This window comes from Monodon monoceros, unplaced genomic scaffold (genome assembly GCF_005190385.1).
Source record: "Monodon monoceros isolate NGI ecotype Baffin Bay Population unplaced genomic scaffold, NGI_Narwhal_1 Super_Scaffold_11, whole genome shotgun sequence".
NCBI classification, from domain to species: Eukaryota; Metazoa; Chordata; class Mammalia; order Artiodactyla; family Monodontidae; genus Monodon; species Monodon monoceros.
In genome coordinates, this window is record NW_021703767.1 from 26,132,087 (window position 1) to 26,153,505 (window position 21,419).

Here is a 21,419-nt window from a genome sequence, read left to right on the forward strand (position 1 = left end):
GAAAGGTATCACAGTGATGCATTTTTAGGAACAGTACCTTCACCTCTAAGCACCTTTCAGGCGATAGCTAGCTCATAGGCACCAGAAATTCATAATAAAAACTAAATTACCCAAAAGGCACAGATGAAAACGTTAACACAAGAGTAAAAGCAATATTATGTAATGTTAAAAACCTATTTTTAAAATGCTTCCAAATATGTAAAACTATACACGAATCCATTACACATTCAGCTTCAATTTACCATTAAAAAGTGTATACAATACTCTGCCTAATCATAAAGTCATGCCAACATTAATTTATAATGTAGCATTTACCACCACAGCACCCAAAGAGATGAAAAGAAACCAACTCCCTACTAAAATCTAGGGAAAAGGTATCAGAGCTAGTGAAATAATTTACTGCAGACCGTATTACTATAAAGAAACTAGTGGCTCATTCTACTCAATCCACACTCCCTCACAATCTTAAGGAAAGTACAATAAATTCACTTTCATCTACTAAAACAGTACTTAACACATTTGGCAGGTAGGAGTATTCCTTTTATTCCTTTTCATTTCTCTCTTCTTTTTTTTTCTTTTTTTTTTTTAAGATTAAGTCACTTCCACAAAACTAAGACAAACTTTTCAAAGCTCAGCTTGATTTTCTGCAACTACACAAGACATGCTGGCCATACAATAGCAACTGTACATCCTCCCAAATCTGAAACACAGAATTGATAGAGGACACTTACTAGTTTAAAGTGTATTTCATCATTCTAAGTCTGTGAAGAAAGTATCCTCCAGGAACTGCATTCAAGAGGGTAATTTAAGATTACATTTCTAGAACATATAATGTACCACACCATCACAAAAACAAAACACTGAACCAGGAAAATAAAAATTAAAATTTAGAACCAATAATTACGGAATTACAATCTGTAATTGTCAAATAATAAATGAGTTATAATTTTTTCTTTTTAGAAAAATATCACCTAAAGTTGAGGACCAGCATTTACTTGGGAATTGCAAAATACTACACTTCCTTGATAGCACGTCACTGTTCTGAAGACCACCACAGGCCTCAGGGCATTGGAACATTAATCAACAAAATTCATCCTCACAACTGCACCACTAGTGTCATCGCTATATGTAGCTGACAGCAAATTTTCTCAATGAATCAGATAAATGCTCCTTTATTTTAGCATACAAAAGAGCTTACTACGTCCCTGCTGCCCACAGCAATCTAGCAATTAAATACTTAAGTCATTTCATATACAAGGTTTATGAATTACTCAGAACTAGTGACTTCTAGCAGTGTTTTCTAGTTATTAGAGACTCGTCAAACACATTTAGAGTTTTCAAAGAAGCAAAAACAAACATAAATCTACGTAAGTATTTTTGCCATGAATCTTTCTTTACCAATTTTGGCAGGGGGTGGGGGTCATAAATTAATTGAAAAAAGCAATATAAAAATAACAGAAATTATAAAGTACCACTTTCAGATGATTCAAGTATCAACTTGGTATGCATGTAAGTTCACCAATTTATTTCTTCACCTACGGTTTCATATTCAAAGTGCCACAGCTGACTTAAGTACTGATAGTCAGAAACCTATAAAGTTAAGCTCTTAAAGGAAATATTATTTAGATGGTGAATTTGTCCTTAGAACTTTAATGCCTTTACTATTTCAATATAACCAAACAAAACTTTTTGAAGTATTATTCTTAGTTTTTGGTTAACTTTATATATATATATATATATATATATATATATATATATATATATGTTTTTTTTGAGGCTGGTAGCAAAAATTAAAACAGGTGTTCACATCTCAAGAGGAGAGCACAGATGAAGGGTACAGAGGCTCTATACTATGGACCCGTCCTTGCTCTGTGCTGGAATCATCACGGGCACCGCCCCCATCCTACTGAGATTAGGGGCAGCTACCTTAGCAGTTGGGAGCGTCACACTCTGAGGATCGCGCTCGAAGTCTTCGCTTGGCACTTGGTTATACTGAGTCTTGGAATACCCTTCCATGTTGGAAGGGGACATGGATCCCAGGGATGAATGATTGCTGCCGAGGTAGCTTCTGGCAGTGGACGTACGGCTCTTTGGAGGAGGCACGTCTTCCCTAGAAATAAAGATCCCAATACACGTTCAAAGAACAAATTTCTAAAAACCTACAATATGTAAGCTATGAATCATGGGTAGGGAAGAGCCTCTATTTAAGCATTAAGTACATAAAATCGTGTGTGACACACAAAAAACAAGCACAATAAGGCCTAATGTCATAACTGTGTATCTGTGCCAAATTTATCATTTACAGTTTCTATCTTCACAATGAAATGTGTTTTTTACAAAAATGTGCTATTCAATAATGCTGTCTTGCAAAGAACAAACTTCAAATATTTTCATATTCTAGTATCACTGATCAAGATAACCTGGTTACAGTCATGTAACACTCTATAGTCAGTAAAGCACTAACACCTGCAGATATTTCTACCAAAAAAAGAACAAGACAATATCCTTTTTATTATGAAAGATACTCATCTAAGACTTTAGCTGAAAACTTAGCAGACTGAAGTTTGCAAAAACTGAGAATTAGGCATAAGAATTTTCACACTAAGCACTGACACAGAATATATATCTGAGTTACTTCTGTGCATTTAAAAAATAAAAGTGCCCAGGCCCACCAAATGTCAATTTTCTGGGTGTTACTTTGGTCATATGTTATTTTTACAAGTTCTATAATCCAATGTGTACTTCTAGTTAAGATCTACTGGTTTAGAATATTTAAAAAATAAAATAAAATCACATTACCCATAGTTCTATTAACTACCTATGTCACTTGATACAATCAGATCTTTAAAAAAAAAGAAAAAAATAAGAAAATGGAGATGTTAAGTTTTGATTTCTCTATACAGCTAATCTACAGAGCATGGGATTGTTATTTATTTTATTTTTTTGCGGTACGTGGGCCTCTCACCGTTGCGGCCTCTCCCGTTGCAGAGCATAGGCTCCGGACGCGCAGGCTCAGCAGCCACGGCTCACGGGCCCAGCCGCTCCACGGCATGTGGGATCTTCCCGGACCGGGGCACGAACCCGCGTCCCCTGCATCGGCAGGCGGACTCTCAACCACTGCACCACCAGGGAAGCCCAACATCTCCATTTTTTGAAAACTTTATGCCTGTACATTTTTTTTCTTTCACATCTTTATTGGAGTATAATTGTTTTACAACGTTATGTTAGTTTCTGCTGTACAACAAAGGGAATCAGCTATATGTATACATATATTCCCATATCCTCTCCCTCTTGAGCCTCCCTCCCACCCTCCCTGTCACACCCCTCTAGGTCGTCACAAAGCTTTCAGCTGATCTCCCTGTGCCATGCAGCTGCTTCCTACTAGCTATCTTGTATTTGGTAGTGTATATATGCCCATGCTACTCTCTCACTTCCTCTCAGCTTACCCTTCCCCCTCCGTGTCCTCAAGTCCATTCTCTACATCTGCGTCTTTATTCCTGTCCTGTCCCTAGGTTCATGAGAACCTTTTGTTGTTGTTGTTGTTGTTCCACATATATGTGTTAGCATACAGTATTTGTTTTTCTCTTTCTGACTTACTTCACTCTGTATGACAGACTCTAGGGCCATCCACCTCACTACAAATAACTCAATTTCATTTCTTTTTATGGCTAACATTCCATTGTATACATGTGCCACATCTTCTTTATCCATCCATCTGTTGATGGACACTTAGGTTGCTTCCATGTCCTGGCTATTGTAAAGAGAGCTGCAATTATTATTTTGGTACATGACTCCTTTTGAATTACGGTTTTCTCAGGGTATATGCCCAGTAGTGGGATTGCTGGGTCATATGGTAGTTCTATTTTTAGTTTTTTAAGGAACCTCCATACTGTTCTCCATACTGGCTATATCAATTTACATTCCCACCAGCAGTGCAAGAGGGTTCCCTTTTCTCCACACTCTCTCCAGCATTTATTGTTTATAGATTTTTTTGATGATGGCCATTCTGACCAGTGTGAGGTGATACCTCATTGTGGTTTTGATTTGCATTTCTCTAATGATTTGTGATGTTCAGCATCTTTTCATGTGTTTCTTGGCCATCTGTATGTCTTTGGAGAAATGTCTATTTAGGTCTTCCGCCTATTTCTGGATTGGGCTGTTTGTTTTTTTGATATTGAGCTGCATGAGCTGTTTGTATATTTTGGAGATTAATCTTTTGTCAGTTGCTTCATTTGCAAATATTTTCTACCATACTGAGGGTTGTCTTTTCATCTTGTTTATGGTTTCCTTTGCTGTTTCATGCCTGTACTTTATTGGGAGAAGGTAGACAGTCTTGAGAAAAGCATTTTGCAATGGTTCTTAACGTAGAGCCCAAAACGGGGAGGAGGGCACAGTGTAGGTTGGTTGGCTCCACACACTTGAAATAAGTAAAAGCTTTCAAATATGTTGAGGGGAAGAGCTATAGCTTTCATCCAATTCTCATAGGGGCAAATGCTTCAGATGGTTAAGAGAATTAATGCTTTAGTGACATAATAGAGTATACATCAGTCAACTCCTGTGTCACTTAATTACCTGATATCATGATGAACTTCCTTTTCGTATTTTTCTTCTCTGCGCTTTTTATGACAGCAAAAGATGATAAGACCAATGAGCACTAGCGCAAGCAAAGTTCCTATAACAGCTCCTGCAATTGTCCCAGCTCTATTTGAAGCTAGAATAAAATGTTAATAAGAAAATAATTAATATTAAAAAAAGCAAAACAAAAAAACAAAAAAAACTTCCATCTAGTCATTTTGAAGGTAAGGATACACAATGACATTGATTTCATCGCATATACTAACGTTAAGAGACAAATTAGTTAGCTTTTTTTCTGGTCTAGGGGAAAATCCACTAAAAGAACTTTCTTCTGAACTGTGTAAGCTATTTCAAGGATAAAAGAATGAAACCACTCTAAAAGATTTTAATATTCACAGCTATCTTGGTTGGCATATAAGAATGTTCTAAAAAGCTTGTCGTCACTGACATTGGCTAAATATGGTACAAGAGTCAATTTGACAACTCTTGCCTCTTTAATGTCACTACAATAATAAAGAAGGTTTTATTAATAAAATGTAGTACTTTTTTTCTTTCCATGACTTAGAAAAGCTAGCAACCAAGCCACAGGGTGCTTTGCTCAAAGTTAGCATCCCCTTGCCCTTAATACCCACACTCACTGATGGCACCAAATGAGGCTGTATAAAGATAACACTATCACAGCAGAAAGAAGATAACTTACGAGGAACAACATCCAGGCGTAGCAGGCATTGATCAGAGCCCACTCTGTTTTTGACTGTACAACTGTATGTCCCGGAGTATTCGGTAGTGGCATTTTTTACAGATATAACAGGTGAAGTCATTTCTATGAGAAGAAAGGGGGTAAGGGAGCAAAACCCATTCTTATAGTAACATATTGCTGAGTTTTTAGTAAAAGCAAACTCTACTTGGTTGACAATTCCAGGTAAAAGTGAGACAAACTGAAGCTACATACAGAACAAACTTGGCAAGACACGTGCATGTCTCTGGGATGCAAACGACTGTGCCTCTAGTTCATTTATGTCAAAGCCAAGGCAATCATGACCCCTTCAGCCAGGCACAGAGAGTCTCTGCTGAAGCAGAGCCACATTGACTATAAAAAACATTCTGTGCCACAAAGGCTCTTAGGTGCAGCAGTAAGATTTACAAAATGTATGTCATCCCCCCAGACAGAAGAAACATGAAAGAAAGTGACAGGGGGTCGTATTGTTCAGCCTCTTAGTTTGAAAAACAGAGGTGGAGAGAGATCCTGCTTAAAAGCGGGGCGGGGTGGGAGGGAGGAGGGTGGAGCATGGTAACCAGTTTGAATAACAGGTTAATTATAACATACAGATGAGTAATCAGATTTAACCAATTTGAATCTTGTTGGTTAGTCACAGCTGTTGTTTTGTTGTTTTAACAGACATGCCATGGTTAAATAACCGTATCTTCAACATGAACCCAGGCAAAACACTCAAGATCCAACTCTTGCTGTAACTTAACCACTAATTTATGATAATGAACAGTTTCCATCAATATTACCATCAATTAAAAAATATACAACAAAGAAACCAATTATAATATCCTAAATGGTGATCATTATAAAAATATCTCTTCACTTATACTACATGACACCAAGTTGTCATTATAAAACACTGACTAATTCCCACAGAATCCTGATTGCTCTGTCTAGAAAAGGGAAGGTATCTGGGGATTAAAAAATATACACTTACATGCACAAACCCTACTAGACTTAAGTCTAAATCAATGGCACAGATTCAAAGTGCGTCATCAGCAGTACCTGGTAACCATGAGGTTGGCAGTTTCTGTGAGTTGGACAATTTTTGCCATTCATATCGTAATGGGAGTGAACCTTCTTTCGGTTCACATTTTAGTTTAAAGTCACTTCCAATTTCTTCTGATCCATCAATGTAACATCTTATACCCGAAGGCTTAACTGAGAAAAGAAAATAAGTTATAACTTTATACAAGAGAACGGAATGTGTGTTTCTAATGATTACTTAAACACACAGCATGTCGCACAACCACTAACTCAATAGCAGGGGGTCCTGGGTTCAGAGTGGACAAGACTGAAAGACTACAATAGGTTGCCAACGCCAGCTTACTCAGCTTGATCCAGCACAAAACAGGCAAGAATGAGCTCAGGCAAGCAGCCACTGCACAAGGCCAGGCAGCATCTCAGGTGTGGCTCTGTGCCCCTCCATCCCATGGGGCACATGTGAAAAAAGCAAGGATGATGAGGGCTGGGCTACTTCAGACCCAAGGAAGCTTCTTCCCTCCCACCCCCCATTCCCAACCTATTCTTCTACTTGGAGCGTGACATGTAGTCCTCCGGGAGTATATGCATTGTCACAACCCTCTCTGTGTGCTGTTAACCCAACAATCAGGGGGTTGACGATAAATTATGCTGATAGGAGGGACAATTCACTTAGTACAGGAAGGACCAATTATTTTCCACATTTACAGCAATCCAAAAACACCCAGAGAGCAGGGTTATAAAAAGGCAGATCTGAGGTTATATTCCAGGTCTAACTCCATTATGTGAAACCCACCTGAAACACTAGGTTAACACCCTGGCAGTTCAGACTCTCTTGCTGAACTGCATTAAGGCATAATACACATACAATAAAATTAACACATTTTAATCATGCGAGCTGATCACTTTCAACACTAAGCACCACTCCAATCCTCTCCCAAGCAATTTCCCTCAAGTTGACTGCAGTTGATCTCACTGCACAAACGGGTCCCAGACAGCCGCTGATCAGATTTCTATTGCTATAGATTAGTTCTGCTGCTTCGTGAGTCCTATAAATGGAAAAATACAGTATGCGCTTTTACTTCTTTTATTCATCGTAAGGCTTTTTTAAGACTGATCCAATTGATCTATGTTGTTGTATATATATATACCAGTGGTCCGTTCTTTCTTACTACCGAGTTGTATCCCATTGCTTGTTCATTCAGGTATTGATGCACATTGTTTCCTGTCTTGGGGCTACTGTTAAAGCCTAATTAGCTAAACTGGCCAGGAGCAGGTGTGAAGTCTGTGGAAATCAGACTGACTGGCGAGGAGGTGCTATGAGGAGCTGGGACAAGGGAGAGAGGGATTCTGAAGGTTCTGAGAAGAGTCTTCTAGAAGCAGAGATCAGTTCTGAATCTGATGCCATTTGTGAGGCAGGATTAGGAGAAGCGGGGATTAAACTGGAGACGAGGGTCATTTAGCAACCTGAGTACCCCCAGTAAAGGATGAGTAGTGCAAAGTGGGTCTGGGGGCAGCAATGAGGAGACAGCAGTAGGCTATAGTTTCCCAGCATCCCACGACCTTGGAGAGCAACGTTCCCCATAAACCCTGTACCTGGCTCTATTTGCATCTCTCTTCCCAACCTGATAAATGGCAGGACTGCTTTTCTTCTGTTTTTCTGATTTTCATTCTTTCAAGTCCTGGGTGGGCTTTTATTCTTTCACTACTAAGAATAAATGTGAATGGGTTTTACAGTTTGGCACTACGTGAACAGTTTGAACAACACTACTTGTAAATAGTGGTATATGTTTTCCTTTTTCATACCAGGTACGTAAATGTTGATCTCTATAAGAAACTGTCAAACTGTTTTCCAAATCTGGCTGACACGGTCTGTCATACGCAGTGGGGCATCTTTACCTAAGGTTGTCAATCATGATCTCACTTCACACATTTCCTGGTAATTCTTAAATTTAATTGGATTTCTCCCCTTTGTTACTACTTATACTTTTTAGTAAGGATCAACAGATGCATTTAACGCGTTGTTGACTTTCCTAAGCAAATCTCTTTCTTTTTCAGACTGATCAGTTGCCCTGGACATTACACCAACTGGACTTTTGAATCAGTTTTGCGCATTATCTCATCCTCTGAGTCTTCAACGAAATGAGCTTTGTTCTCCATTTCTTCAACCTACCAATAAATCCTTTATTACACAAACTAGCAGTAGGTGAGATACTGAAGCAATGCTTTGGACATCAAACTTCTATTGGTAATACAGCATTCTAACCCTAACCCTTCTTCTCTTCTACTGAAAAATGTCCCCTCCCCAAACATATCCAATAACAGACAGTTGTTTAAAGTGGCTGCTCAGGAAATCAGCGTCCCACTGAGTTTGAGATTTCAACATACTCTATGCACAGCAGAACGAGATTTTTACCAGCACTGGTTCTGAGCGGTGCTTAGGACCGGCTGCCTGCTTTACGCTGGGTGGAGAAAGTGCAAGTCTTTTATATGCCAGCCCCAGCATTACAAAGCCAGGAAGACAAACTCCTAATCCACGGCACTTAGCTGAATTGAAAGAAAGATGAAACCACAAAAGGAACAAAAATAAAGTCTTACCCGCTAAGGTTTCTTTGGTCTGGGGCTCCAGGATATCTAGCTATTGTCCTCAGAACATGTGCCACCATGATCATTAGCAGAGCTAATAAAAAGTCCTTCTCAGTTAAGGGTACATGGCCGTCAACTTGTATTCGGTCAGCGTCCCACCGATTTAGCAATGCTGTGCTCCATCTGTGTATTGTATCATCATCCCTCCATGCTACTGGCTCACTGCCTCAGTCTATAGGAAACACTCTAAATCTCTATTTGGGACAGAATATGCTTTGATCATCATGTCATCCATATAGGAATATTTTTGCTTAGTTCAAAATACCTTGACTCCTGGCAAAATCCGTGCATAGATGGTAAAAATCAATGGGCAAAAGTTTGAGGAGAAACAAGATATTTGCATAGTCTCAAAGTGGTTCCCCCACTGGGATTTTTTTTTTTTTTAAAACATCTTTACTGGAGTATAATTGCTTTACAATGTTGTGTTAGTTTCTGTGGTAGAACAAAGTGAATCAGCTATATGTATACATATATCCCCATATCTCTTCCCTCTTGCGCCTCCCTCCCACCCTCCCTATCTCACCGCTCTAGGTGGTCACAAAGCACCGAGCTGATCTCCCTGTGCTATGAGGCTGCTTCCCACTAGCTATCTATTTTACATTTGGTAGCATATATATGTCCATGTTACTCTCTCACTTCGTCCCAGCTCACCCTTCCCCCTCCCCGTGTCCTCAAGTCCATTCTCTATGCGTCTTTATTCCTGTCCTATCCCTAGGTTCATCAGAACCATTTCTTTTTTTTTTTTTAGATTCCATATATATGTGTTAGCATACGGTATTTGTTTTTCTCTTTCTGACTTACTTCACTCTGTATGACAGACTCTAGGTCCATCCACCTCATACAAATAACTCAATTTCGTTTCTTTTTATGGCCAAGTAATATTCCACTGTATATATGTGCCACATCTTCTTTATCCATTCATCTGTTGATGGACACTTAGGTTGCTTCCATGTCCTGGCTATTGTAAATAGTGCTGCAATGAACCCTGTGGTACATGACTCTTTTTGAATTATGGTTTTCTCAGGGTATATATATGCCCAGTAGTGGGATTGCTGGGTCGTATGGTGGTTCTATTTTTAGTTTTTAAGGAACCTCCATACTGTTCTCCATAGTGGTTGTATCAATTTACATTCCCACCAACATGCGATTATTTTTTAATCCCAGAGGGAAAAGTAGTAATTTTTTTTTAAAGTAGTAATTTTATAGCAGAGAAGCCTATCAGATAAAACTGAAACCAAGTGATCATGGTTAACAATAAGACAGGACATCATGTGCCCCCTGACATTAACTGGAGACTACAGATGTCGATGCAGCAGGGATCTTAGATTTGACCCCAGCACAAAAAGGCATTAACAGGAAGCTGAGGAATTCAAATTAGGCCTGTAGTTTAGTTAATATTATTGTCCCAACATTAATCTCTTGCTTTTGGTAGTTGTACTATGATTTTATAAAATGTTAACATTAGGAAAAATTAGGTTATGGGTATACTCTCAGGAACTTTCTGGTATTTTTGCAACTTTTCTGTAAAACTAAAATTATTTCAGAATAAAAAGTTGAAAAAAAAATCCCAGTGTTGACTGAGTCCCCACACATGCTGTTGCCACGTGTTCTTGTGATGTGGGTGCAGTCTGAGCGCACCATATACACACACGAAGGAAAGTTAACCTGTGCGTGCTCCCCTCTGCAAAACAACCCAGTCTATTTATACCGAAAGGTCTCAATAATAGGCTTTTTCAGAGTTCTCAGGGAAGGTGCTGGTAATGTGTGGCCACCATATTAACCCTCTGTCAATTCCCTTTGCTATCATCACCCCTGTCCAGTTTCTTTCCTGAGTTGCATCCACATATACGTCTGGTGTGTCTGAAATAGCAGGGTGGGCCTCAGCAATGGAGCGAGGGATAGCAACATACCACCCCTCACACCGAGGGAGCTAACGGTCCACACAGCGCCCACGGCTCACCGAACGAGCTTTCATTACTCCGTGAACACCATGGTGGCATCTTCAGGTTTCCCACAAACGAATCAAAGTATCAGGCAGAGCCTCTGACAGTGAACCAAGCAAGAGCTCCACTGGACTGCCATTCAGTCTGGTCCCTAGAGGGCACTTTATTTAATCTTTCCTCCAGATTGTCTAAGCAGGATTTTCAGAAAAAAGTGAGCAAATTAGGCTTCTGTCCAGCTCTCACTTTCAAGAGAAACTTCTAATGTTTTCTCCCACAGTGGTCATGACTCACCTGGAAACATGGAAGAGATAAAGAAATTCTCCTCTGGCTCTGAGACAGCCTCGCCAGGCCAGAGGATTAGTCATCCCCACTTCCCTTCAGCAACCACTGCCCCCATTCTCCCCTACCCCTCATTTTAATCCCTCTCTCCCTCCCTGATTTGACTTCAGGGTTTGCTTGGCCACGGTGATGCCCCACGGAGCTAACAAACGGAGCTACTGTCTCAATGCTTCCCACAGATCTAGGCTAAGGAATAAGATGTGAGGGGTATGAGGTTTAATGTAAAAGGCCATCCCTCCTGCCCGACAGCCATGGCTGCTGCCTCAGTGTGCCCGGCCAGAGCCTGTTCCTAAGGGACCTCTCTCTCTTTCCCTCTCACACACACACACACACACTCACACACACACACTCACACACACAGTGCCTGTCCACACCTCTTCTGGGAACATGTGCCAATCGCATTCCTCCCAGTGTACCTGTCCCCCTCAGACAGGGATTTCACAATAAATAATTCTGATAAATATGTATAGTCTGCTTGGTACAGCATGAACTAGTTAAATTTTCATATATGTCCTAACTCAGTGCTTCCTGGAGAGCAGTACTTAAAGAAGATATACTCAGGGTTATAATTCCAGGTATGCCTGGGCTAAGAGTTCAGACAAATTCTTAAACTTTACCTGCTTTCATATTTATAAAAAAGAAAGGCAACTCCATGTTCGCTGAATGTAGACACAAAAGGCTAGAATTTCCAATGTTACCATATTCCTTTATCTGATTCCTTGTTCAGGTTCACTTGCTTTCATACCACAGACATATTCTGAATGAGCTCCATTTAGCATGGAGTGCCCTTTACCAGGAACCCCTTGTGTGCCCCCTTCAGTGATGTTGCCAGAAGACTGCCTTACCAACCAAGACAACCCCTGGAGCTGCCATTGGGGTGCAAAGAAATCTGCATTCTTATTCCTAATCTCTACCTGCTCTGATATTCATTCTTTAGAAAAGTATGCTACTCAGGATGAGTCTGGAACCCAACGGACTTAAGCTCTCTGCTCAGTTTCTAAAACAAAAGGAACGAAAGGTAGAAGTTGAGGTGGGGGGGTGGGGCGGTGGGGGAGTTATCCAGATTAGTTATTTCCAGGGGTATGGCAGGTGATTCCAGCAACCAGCATTTCCTACATAAAGTGGGTGCCCAAGTGTCCCCCAAACCTGGCACCTTAGGTCGCAGGGGAATTTACTGTCACTGAATAGTGATAGACAGTTGAGATTTTCTACATGGCATCCATTGTACTTTTGGGTAAAGCCTACCATGATAAGATTTTAGAAGTATATTTATGAATGGTACCTTTCAGAGTTTCTCAATTTGCAGCGGTAAAGAGTGCTTGCGCATGACCACAGAATCTAGAGGAGGATAACAAACTCTGTGGGCCTTGACTGTTTATAAAGCAGTTTATACATATCTCCTTCTAAACTATCCTGGAGAGCTGCATCTTAGTGGCCACCTGTCTAATCTCCTCACTTTAAGGATGAAAAACAGTGATGTTCATGGAGGTTAAAGGACTATCTAAGGTCTAAAGGCCTTACACCAATTCAATATTCCAGCTACCATGTTCCATCTCCTCTGTTCTAAATACTCCAATTATTCATCATAGAAACCTCATTTATTCTTTGGGAAATGCAGTTCGAAAAAGCTTAAGGCACACGTCACAATTGTGAGCTGAATAAGACTGCAAGGAGATTTAATGATAATTATTTTTATGTTTCGAAAATATAGGCTGAGGCCCAGGAAATGAAGAGGTTCTATTTAATTCTCAGGGCAAACCTGAGAACAATGGGAAAAGCCTGGATCCCCTAACTCCTGCTTTAGGGTTCTTCTCCCATATCACAGAACTCCTTCGTTTACTTTCAAATGCTTTCAAGAACTTCACAAAGAAGTTGGTCGCTTATTTTTCCTACCCAAAGGAAAAACAAAAAGGTAGCTTTATGTTTTATGCTATTAGAGGACATTAGAATTATGTCAAGTATTTAAAATTATTACTCTAAAAACCTAAGCTTTGTCTCACATTAATGCTGCTACTATAGTACTGTGACCACTCACCCTGTTAAGAAGTAACATTATTACAAATAACTTACCAAGAACTGTCAGCTGAATCTTCTTATTTCCAACACCGGGAGCTTTTTTCACTTTGCACTGGTATGTGCCAATATCTGACAACTGTAAATTTGTTACATTTATTGATGCGTCACCAGATTTGAGATCAGTACTTGTAAAATGTACTCGTCCCTTGAGATCTTGATAGTAGTCGTCATAAATTTTGTCTCCAGAATATAAAATAATCTAAAAGAAAGCCAAGATAAGACAAGGAAAAAACAAACAAGCAAGCAAACTCTCTGTCTCATTAAAGGAGCTCTGGATACACCATGGTACTGTAGGATCCAAAAAAAGAATAAGAACACAGTATCATGAGGAATCTATAAGTATTCAAATCACAGGTTAAGAAAACGGAAAGAAACCACAATACGATCCCTAAGTATGGTCACACACTGTCATTGTAAATGGGGAAACCAAGACCGCCACATGATTAAGTAATGTAGCCCTCTATCAGAAAGCCATTCGGTGAGACTCCACAAGAGCATGGATTTGTGAATTCTGATACACTCTATTTTCAGCTGCCTCAGAGGATGCAGTATGCCGATCAACTGTATAAAATCAGGTACAAACCACCACTACTGCCCAAAAGGGGCTTATGATAATTTACCAGTGGAACTTAAAAACTAAAAAAGAAAACATTTTTTGTCTTAATATACTAAGTTGGAGGCACTCGAAGGTTCCAGACTCTAATAGATAAAATAATAAAATAAACCTGTTAAGATGTGTGTGCCCAGCCAGGTTAACAGGACCTTCCAATTAATCTGTGACTAAGAGCAAAGACCTTTCCTAATTCCACTAAGTTTTCTGACCCACTGTTATAGGCTTTGATGGAAATAACTAAAGGCTAGATTTAGAGGGAAAATAAATTCTGCTAAACTTGACTTGGAAAATAACTTATAATAGTCATCTCTAACTATCACTAAAATTAATTGAACACACTTTATAATTTTTCATTCGCTAATAAAATCCTTCATTCTGGCTATCTGAGACCCAAGAGCCAAAGAGCAGTGGTACCAAAGTCAAATAATAATCAGAAAAGACAACTACAGTCTACATCCTGCAAATAATTTTTTATCTGAGATGTTTATTATGAACAATAAGATCAGAATCAGTGCCACCTGTAGGAATTTCTCCAGGACACAGACTTGGGTTCTTCTATTATCACCTCCCCTACCATGATGACCCCACCCCCAATTCACTAAAGATCTTTTGCTTGTATAAAGTGTCTGCACTGCAGACGCACTCAATACCGGTTTGCTAAGTAAATAAAAGACGCAGTCGAAGGGTCCACAGCTGACTTACTCTATAAAACAAGCCATCACTTTGTTTGTTCCATCTTCTCCCCACACCCAATTGACAACAGCAACACTGAGTACTCCTCAAATGAGATAGTGTCTCTTCCTCTATATTAAACTGTGGACTCTCCTGAGCCACAAAGTTCAGTCCCTCATTTTGCTACACACACGCCTCAGTAGTCTTTCAAGGAGGGCCTGACAAATAAAATGTGTCTCCAACTGTCAGTCATTTTTGTAAACTAACTCAATGTTTTCCCATGAAAACAGTCTTATAAACAGTAGTTAAGAAACCGGGAAGTAACATTTACCAGGCAATTTTGATTCCTCTTTACAACCCAGCAGCGATGGAGACACTATCCACATTTAACCTTTAACCTGAGGAAAGCAGGGGCTGTCACAGACCTACTCTCCCAAAGTCGCACAGCTGACATGCAAACCAGATCCATTTGGCCTGCCACTGTATACTGACTGACTTTATAAACATTTCTTTATGACTTACAGGCTTACAAAATGCTAATGCATATTGTATTTCAGAGAATTCTTACCACAACCCCGAGGCAGGTGTACTTGGTCCTATTTTACACAGGAGGAAACAGAGGAGGTAGTACACGTTAGTGCAGAGGATAATCAAGTGCGGGCTGGGGGTGGCGGGCAGGGCAGGGTCAGAGAGACTGGGATTCAGACCCCCAGCTGTGTCTGTTGCCAGCGCCGTGACCCTGGGCATGTTCCTTCAAATCCCTGGGCCTCACTTTCCTCCTCCTCACAGGAAATGATCCTCATTCCGGGATGCTGTTTTAAGGCTTAAAAATAAGTATATATAATTAAAGTATATAAAACACTGCCCAGCACACAGTAAGTGCACAGTACATGGTAACTGTTTGCTGACTAAAGAGATCACACAGGGAATGATGGAAATTCCTCCAGCCCAGTCCCCCACCGCACTGCCTGCTAGCTTAAAAATATTAAAATAAGGATTTGGCGAGCATTATAATGTAGCTGAGATTCTATGTAGGCATCCTCTTCTGCATCAATCTCTCCCTAGGCCCTTCTTCCTTTTGGTCTTCCTTTACTGTGTTTTAGGTTAGAGGCTAGGCTTTGCCAAATTTGCCAGAATTGCCCAGAAATGGACACTTCAACCCAGTTCCTAGTTTCACACGTGTCTCACAAGTCCTGCAGGCAGCAAGGTTGGGCCTCCCACTCAGCACAGAAGTCCTTGTCTCCTTACATGAATAGAAACGCAAGGCTATAGGGCACGCTGGACTTCTTGGTCTCGAGACGTACCTGGTCACAGGGCTTCACCCGTGAGTCTTAAGCCAGAAGCATTTATGACCTGTGCTCTCCATTCATGCATCTTAACTACGGAACCAGAGTCCTGGGCTCTAAAGGGGGATGGGCACTGCACTGGTGAGGGAGTCCGGGGTGTGTAGGACCTCAGGTAGAAGCCTGCACTCAGGGTGCTGGCACTGCCATGGAAAGCGGAGAGGGGATGGGGCTCCCCTGGTGGCGCAGTGGTTGAGAGTCCGCTTGCCAATGCAGGGGACACGGGTTTGTGCCCAGGTCTGGGAAGATCCCACATGCCGCGGAGCGGCTGGGCCCATGAGCCATGGCCGCTGAGCCTGCGCGTCTGGAGCCTGTGCTCCGCAACGGGAGAGGCCACAACAGTGAGAGGCCCGCGTACCGCAAAAAAAAAAGAGAGAGGGGATGAAGAGCAAGATGAGAGGGGACAGGGTATCTGGGCTGAGTATACAGGATGAGTCAGGCTCAACTTATTTTGCTTAGGGGGAGAGAAGGAAGTTCTAGTACCAGAATCAGGGCAGAGATATATCCTTGGAGGGGGTGGCCCTAGACATTTACAACTTGGGAAAGCACCTTAATTTTCTTCTTCACAAATACATCATGGACAGACTGCTTGTATTTGCCAAAAATAGTTAATTACCTAACTACACTGATTCAGCCATTAAACGGCTGGATAACCCCTTCTTTAATATGGACCATAAGTAAAAATTTCCCTTCCAAATATATTATATATAATATTCCTCCAAATACTTGAACTTCTTTTTCTCTCCCTGGTTTAATATAATTTATTAACACTGATTTTTTAAAATTAAATATATCAGGCAAAGCTAATATGAGGCACTCTAAATTAGTGGAATATTCTGGTACCATTAAAAGGCAAAGCGTGATATGTGTATTTGGAGATGAGGTTGAAATCACGCCCCCAAAGGGTTAACAGAAACTGGTGACTAACAGGAATTCTTGAGCTTGTCTTAGAGAACAGCACATAAAAGCATGGCTTGTTCAAAACCCCTCCACTTGTACCCTACCTTCTCTGACCCAGCTCGCCTTAATTATTTTTTAACTCCTTAACCACCTTTATAGACAATGCTGATGTATGGGTCACACAGTGATGGGGGGGCTTAAGTTGTTTTCCAGGAACTGGGAGTTGGCTTCTGTCCAGTTCAAGCCAGCTAAGGTTGGTTGGGACCACCGACCCTAAAACTGAGTCTGGGCAGGTGTCCACTGAATGGCCTTTTGACGTCAGAGGGCTGAAAACTCCACCCTCAATCATGCTAAGTGTCTCCATTTCTGAACGTGAATCTCAAGAAAAAGCAAGTAACTAAGATATATCTGCACAGAACACTGATGACCTCACCTTTTCCTAACTCCAAACACCTTTCCCCATGCCTAAGACCACCCTGCTTCTTTATCTCATAAATATGTCAAGCCCCTTGCCTTCAGGGAGGCAGATCTGAGATTTGTTCTGTCTCCTCACTTGGCTGCCTTGTGAGTAACTCTTTCTCAGCTGCAAACTTTGGCATCTCAGCTCTTGTCTTTCAGCATTTGTCTTGCTGCAAGTCAGGCAAAGGAACCTGGTTTAATAACAAGGTTATAGGGCAATTTTTCTCCTTTGTGCTACTTTTGGCTTTTCAAGTTTTCTACATTAGGCTCTTACTAATTTGTAATTAGAAAAAATTCTATAATAATACAGTCATCCCGGGGCTTCCCTGGTGGCACAGTGGTTAAGAATCCGCCTGCCAATGCAGGGGACACGGGTTCGAGCCCTGGTCCGGGAAGATCCCACATGCTGCGGAGCAACTAAGCCCGCTCACCACAACTGCTAAGCCTGAGCTCTAGAGCCCGCGAACCACCACTACTGAAGCCCGCGTGCCTGGAGCCCGTGCTCCACAACAAGAGAAGCCACCGCAATGAGAAGCCCGCACGCCACAACGAAGAGAAGCCTGCACGCCACAACGAAGAGTAGCCCCCGCTCACTGCAACTAGAGAAAGCCCGCGTGCAGCAACAAAGACCCAATACAGCCAAAAATAAATTAAAATGAATAAATTAAAGAAAAAGAAACTAGATCTTAATTATAAAAAAAATTAAAATAAAAAAATAATAATACAGACATCCCTCCGTACCCCCGGTGGGGATGGGTGTGGTCCAGGACCTCCTTCCCCTCCCCTCCTCAGATGCCAAAATCCGCAGATGCTCAGGCCCCTCATACAAGATAGCGTACTTATGAGATGATTTAAAGTATATGCACCCTCCCATATACTTTAACTCATCTCTAGATTACCTACAATACCTAATACAATGTAAATGCTATGTACATTGTTGCTGACATGTGGGAAATTCAAGTTTTGCTTTCTGGAACTTTCTGGATTTTTTTTTCCCGAATATTTTCAATCCATGAATGGTTGAATCCACAGATGGGGAACCCACAGATATGAAGGGCCAACTGCTGTTTTGATTTTTAAGGAATTCAATGTATAGGATATTTAACTTACAAAAATATGGAAAGCAGACTGTAATAATATGTACCTTCATTACACTGTTAGACTTGACCCTTATACTGGTAGTGGAATCCTTGTGTGAAATGTAAAAATTCAATTCTACCTAACCTTTCACAAAGCCTAGTTTACCAGGCATCCCCTAACACGTTATGCACATTCCTGCTGCACTGTCATACCCGCTCCATATACGCCTCCCCTGCTCCCTGGCTCACATATACTTCCAAGTCCAGATTTTCAGAACGTTCCCAAGTTCCTCTCCTTCCTTGCAGCCTTCTCTAAGAAGCCTGGTGACCTTCTCTTCCTCTTGAAATCGGAGGTCACTTGTTCACTTCACTCCATTACATAAGTGTCCTCAATTTCCACAGCATGTGCCTTCCTCACCTACACCATAAGCTATGACTTTCTTCATAGCTCCCCAGGTCCCCCCACACGTTATCAGCACAGTGACAGACACCGAAGACCAGTTCCCCAGCATCTGCCGAGTAAGCAACACATACCACTTGATCCACCTTCTGATTATCAGCTGGTGATAGCAGCCACTCGATGTCCAGAGGTCCCTGGTCTTCTGGACCGAGGGTAAATTTGCATGGCAAATAGGCAGTTTCCCCTTTGGCCTTTTCAATCATCTGTTCAGGAGTAGTGATACTCAAACTTCTGGCGAAATCTAGAATATGAAACATGTATATCAACTGAGCATCTGCTCTCAGGCTGGCAGCACACTCAGCACACCTCAGCTCTTCAGAGGGAGCACAGGATGTGGGTGAAACAGGATTTTATTTGGGACCACAGTGGTGAAATTCCAACTCAGCGGTCCCCAGTTTTTAAGTCTGTGCTGCTGTAGAAATAGAATGACAAATATTAATATCCATCTTATTCAATACAATTTCCTTTCAGAACACTGGGAAGTTCCCAACATTATATGGAATACCAGCATTCTCATATGAATCGTAAGAACCTAGTAAAGGATTTCTATTATCCAAGCAGATGTTTAAAACTGAACCTGGCTAGAGTCTCTGAAAGGGCAATTATGTCATACTAATTCAAGGCCATATTAATTCACGCTTCCATGGTGCCAGGGACACACTCGGAACTCCCATCACTGGGGCACATGCTGATGAATTTTGACACGTTTCCTGCCAAGGCTTCTGTAATTCCAAATTTTTATTAAATTTGATTCTGTAACTTTTATCGAATGCTTAAAAATATTTCTAAGTAATAAATTTTGATGACAATTCAAAAAGAGAAGAAACTGTCAATTTATATATTTTTAAAGGTACCAAATAATTGACCTCAATATTATCTTTAAGACATTTCTTACTGTTTGTCCCTTCTTATTTCCCTTCTGAAAAAGTCAGACATATTTATTATATCATTTTTTAAAAGACGTCATAAAATTCCATAACCTATTCTCAAATTTGTATTCTATGAAACTTCCACTTAGATCACACTAATGTTGGATGGCAATATTTGAAAACTCTATAAAAGCAAAAATAGATGTCCTGAGCCCCAAACAAAAATTCCAACATAGTTTCTTCCAACTGAGTTTGTGAGAGATGGCTAAAACCCACTGTAACCCCATAAGAATTGAAAAAAAAGTCTCCTCCTTGTGGCTAATGACTTACTGTAACAAAATCAGTATCTTTTACATGCAAAATAGATGGAAATTAACTACAAGCAAAATGATGCTATTTCTTACCAATAAGGGAAAAAATACCAAGTTTAATTCACACATAGATCTGTTCACTACTTATGTCTTACAATAAAGATTACAGTTTGAGCAACCAACAACTTAATATAAAATGCAAATTTAGTCTGTAAATGAACTATCACACAAAACTTTTTTTTTTTTTTTTTTACTATTTACACTATAAAAGTTTGAACCACACTAGTCTGTCACTGTATGTTTTTCTTGTGATAACCTAACATTTTCTTATAGGTAAAGTCAAATGTGTAACGTATGCAGATCTGAAGTTTCAAATGAATACACTGGTTTCCGTTCAGCAGCTCTACAACGTGGGCCTGACTTTCCGGGCTGGATGATGACCTGGAAGAGGCCCCAAGCACAAAGATTATGATACATGGGGCTTTCCTCTCTCCCCCACTTCCCATACCCCTGCTCACACCATAAAAATAAACACGGAGCAAAATTAAAAGTAAATCCAAGTCCTAATTCTCCATAATGATGATTTTGTTGCTGGTTTTCAAATGACGCATTCCAACAGAACAAACCAAAATGAAGAATTATATTATTATCCATCACATGAAGCTTTCCATTAGCTCGTAGAAGAGGCTTAATACACACGGACTATCAGTTGTAATGAAATGTTAGTAAGGTTGTAGCCAATAGATTGAGAAGGAAAGAAAAGTCAGGTTACATTCAAGACCATTTATATTCAGGCACCATCCTAGGCTTTTATCACATTTAAGTGCACTCATCAAACAGCAAATTAAAATTGGACACAGACTCTCTGCAGGCCCTCCCCTAAATCAGAGGTGGCCTTGTTTTGGCCAATAGAAAGTAGCCTGAGTACTGGTGAGCCAGTCCCAAGGCTAGGCTTCAAGAGGCGTTGCTGCTCCACATAGAGAGAACTGAGGTGTCAGACCAACAGCTGTTAAGTACCCAACCTGCAGCCACCCTAAAACACCAGCCCAGTCCACACCAGCTGCCTGCAGCTCCAGGAGTGACCCTAGACAGGATCATGAACTAATACACGATCGTTCTTTTAAAGCCTCTAAAGTTTGGGTTGGTTTGTTAAACACCAAAGATTGATATGCCATCCAAAACCACTGATTCAGCCCAAATGGACCACTTACCATCCCCCCAGAAGTCCATACTACTCCATTCTCCATTTCACGTGCACATTTCTATTTTAGATGGTATGATTTGATAGGTATCTGTATAATCACAACTATTTCTCCTGATTAATATTCAATCCTCTGAATAAATACTTTCTATCATTTCTAATAAGCTCAATTCCATTCCC

At 40.6% G+C, this 21,419-nt stretch overlaps 1 protein-coding gene across 2 annotated transcripts in view; it reads right to left on the minus strand.

Annotated features, from left to right (window-relative positions):
* CXADR (CXADR Ig-like cell adhesion molecule) overlaps nt 1-21,419 on the minus strand; it is a 72,706-nt gene that overhangs the window by 22,533 nt on the left and 28,754 nt on the right. Inside the window, exons 2-7 of one of the 2 annotated variants that reach the window (XM_029215030.1) lie at nt 18,933-19,099; nt 13,327-13,531; nt 6,353-6,508; nt 5,276-5,398; nt 4,573-4,711; nt 1,927-2,110 (exon numbers count right to left, since the gene is read on the minus strand). In XM_029215030.1, the coding sequence (XP_029070863.1) occupies nt 1,927-2,110; nt 4,573-4,711; nt 5,276-5,398; nt 6,353-6,508; nt 13,327-13,531; nt 18,933-19,099 (974 nt within the window). Of the gene's footprint in view, nt 1-1,765; nt 2,111-4,572; nt 4,712-5,275; nt 5,399-6,352; nt 6,509-13,326; nt 13,532-18,932; nt 19,100-21,419 lie in introns of those variants that run through there. The other variant, XM_029215029.1, reaches the window with a different exon arrangement.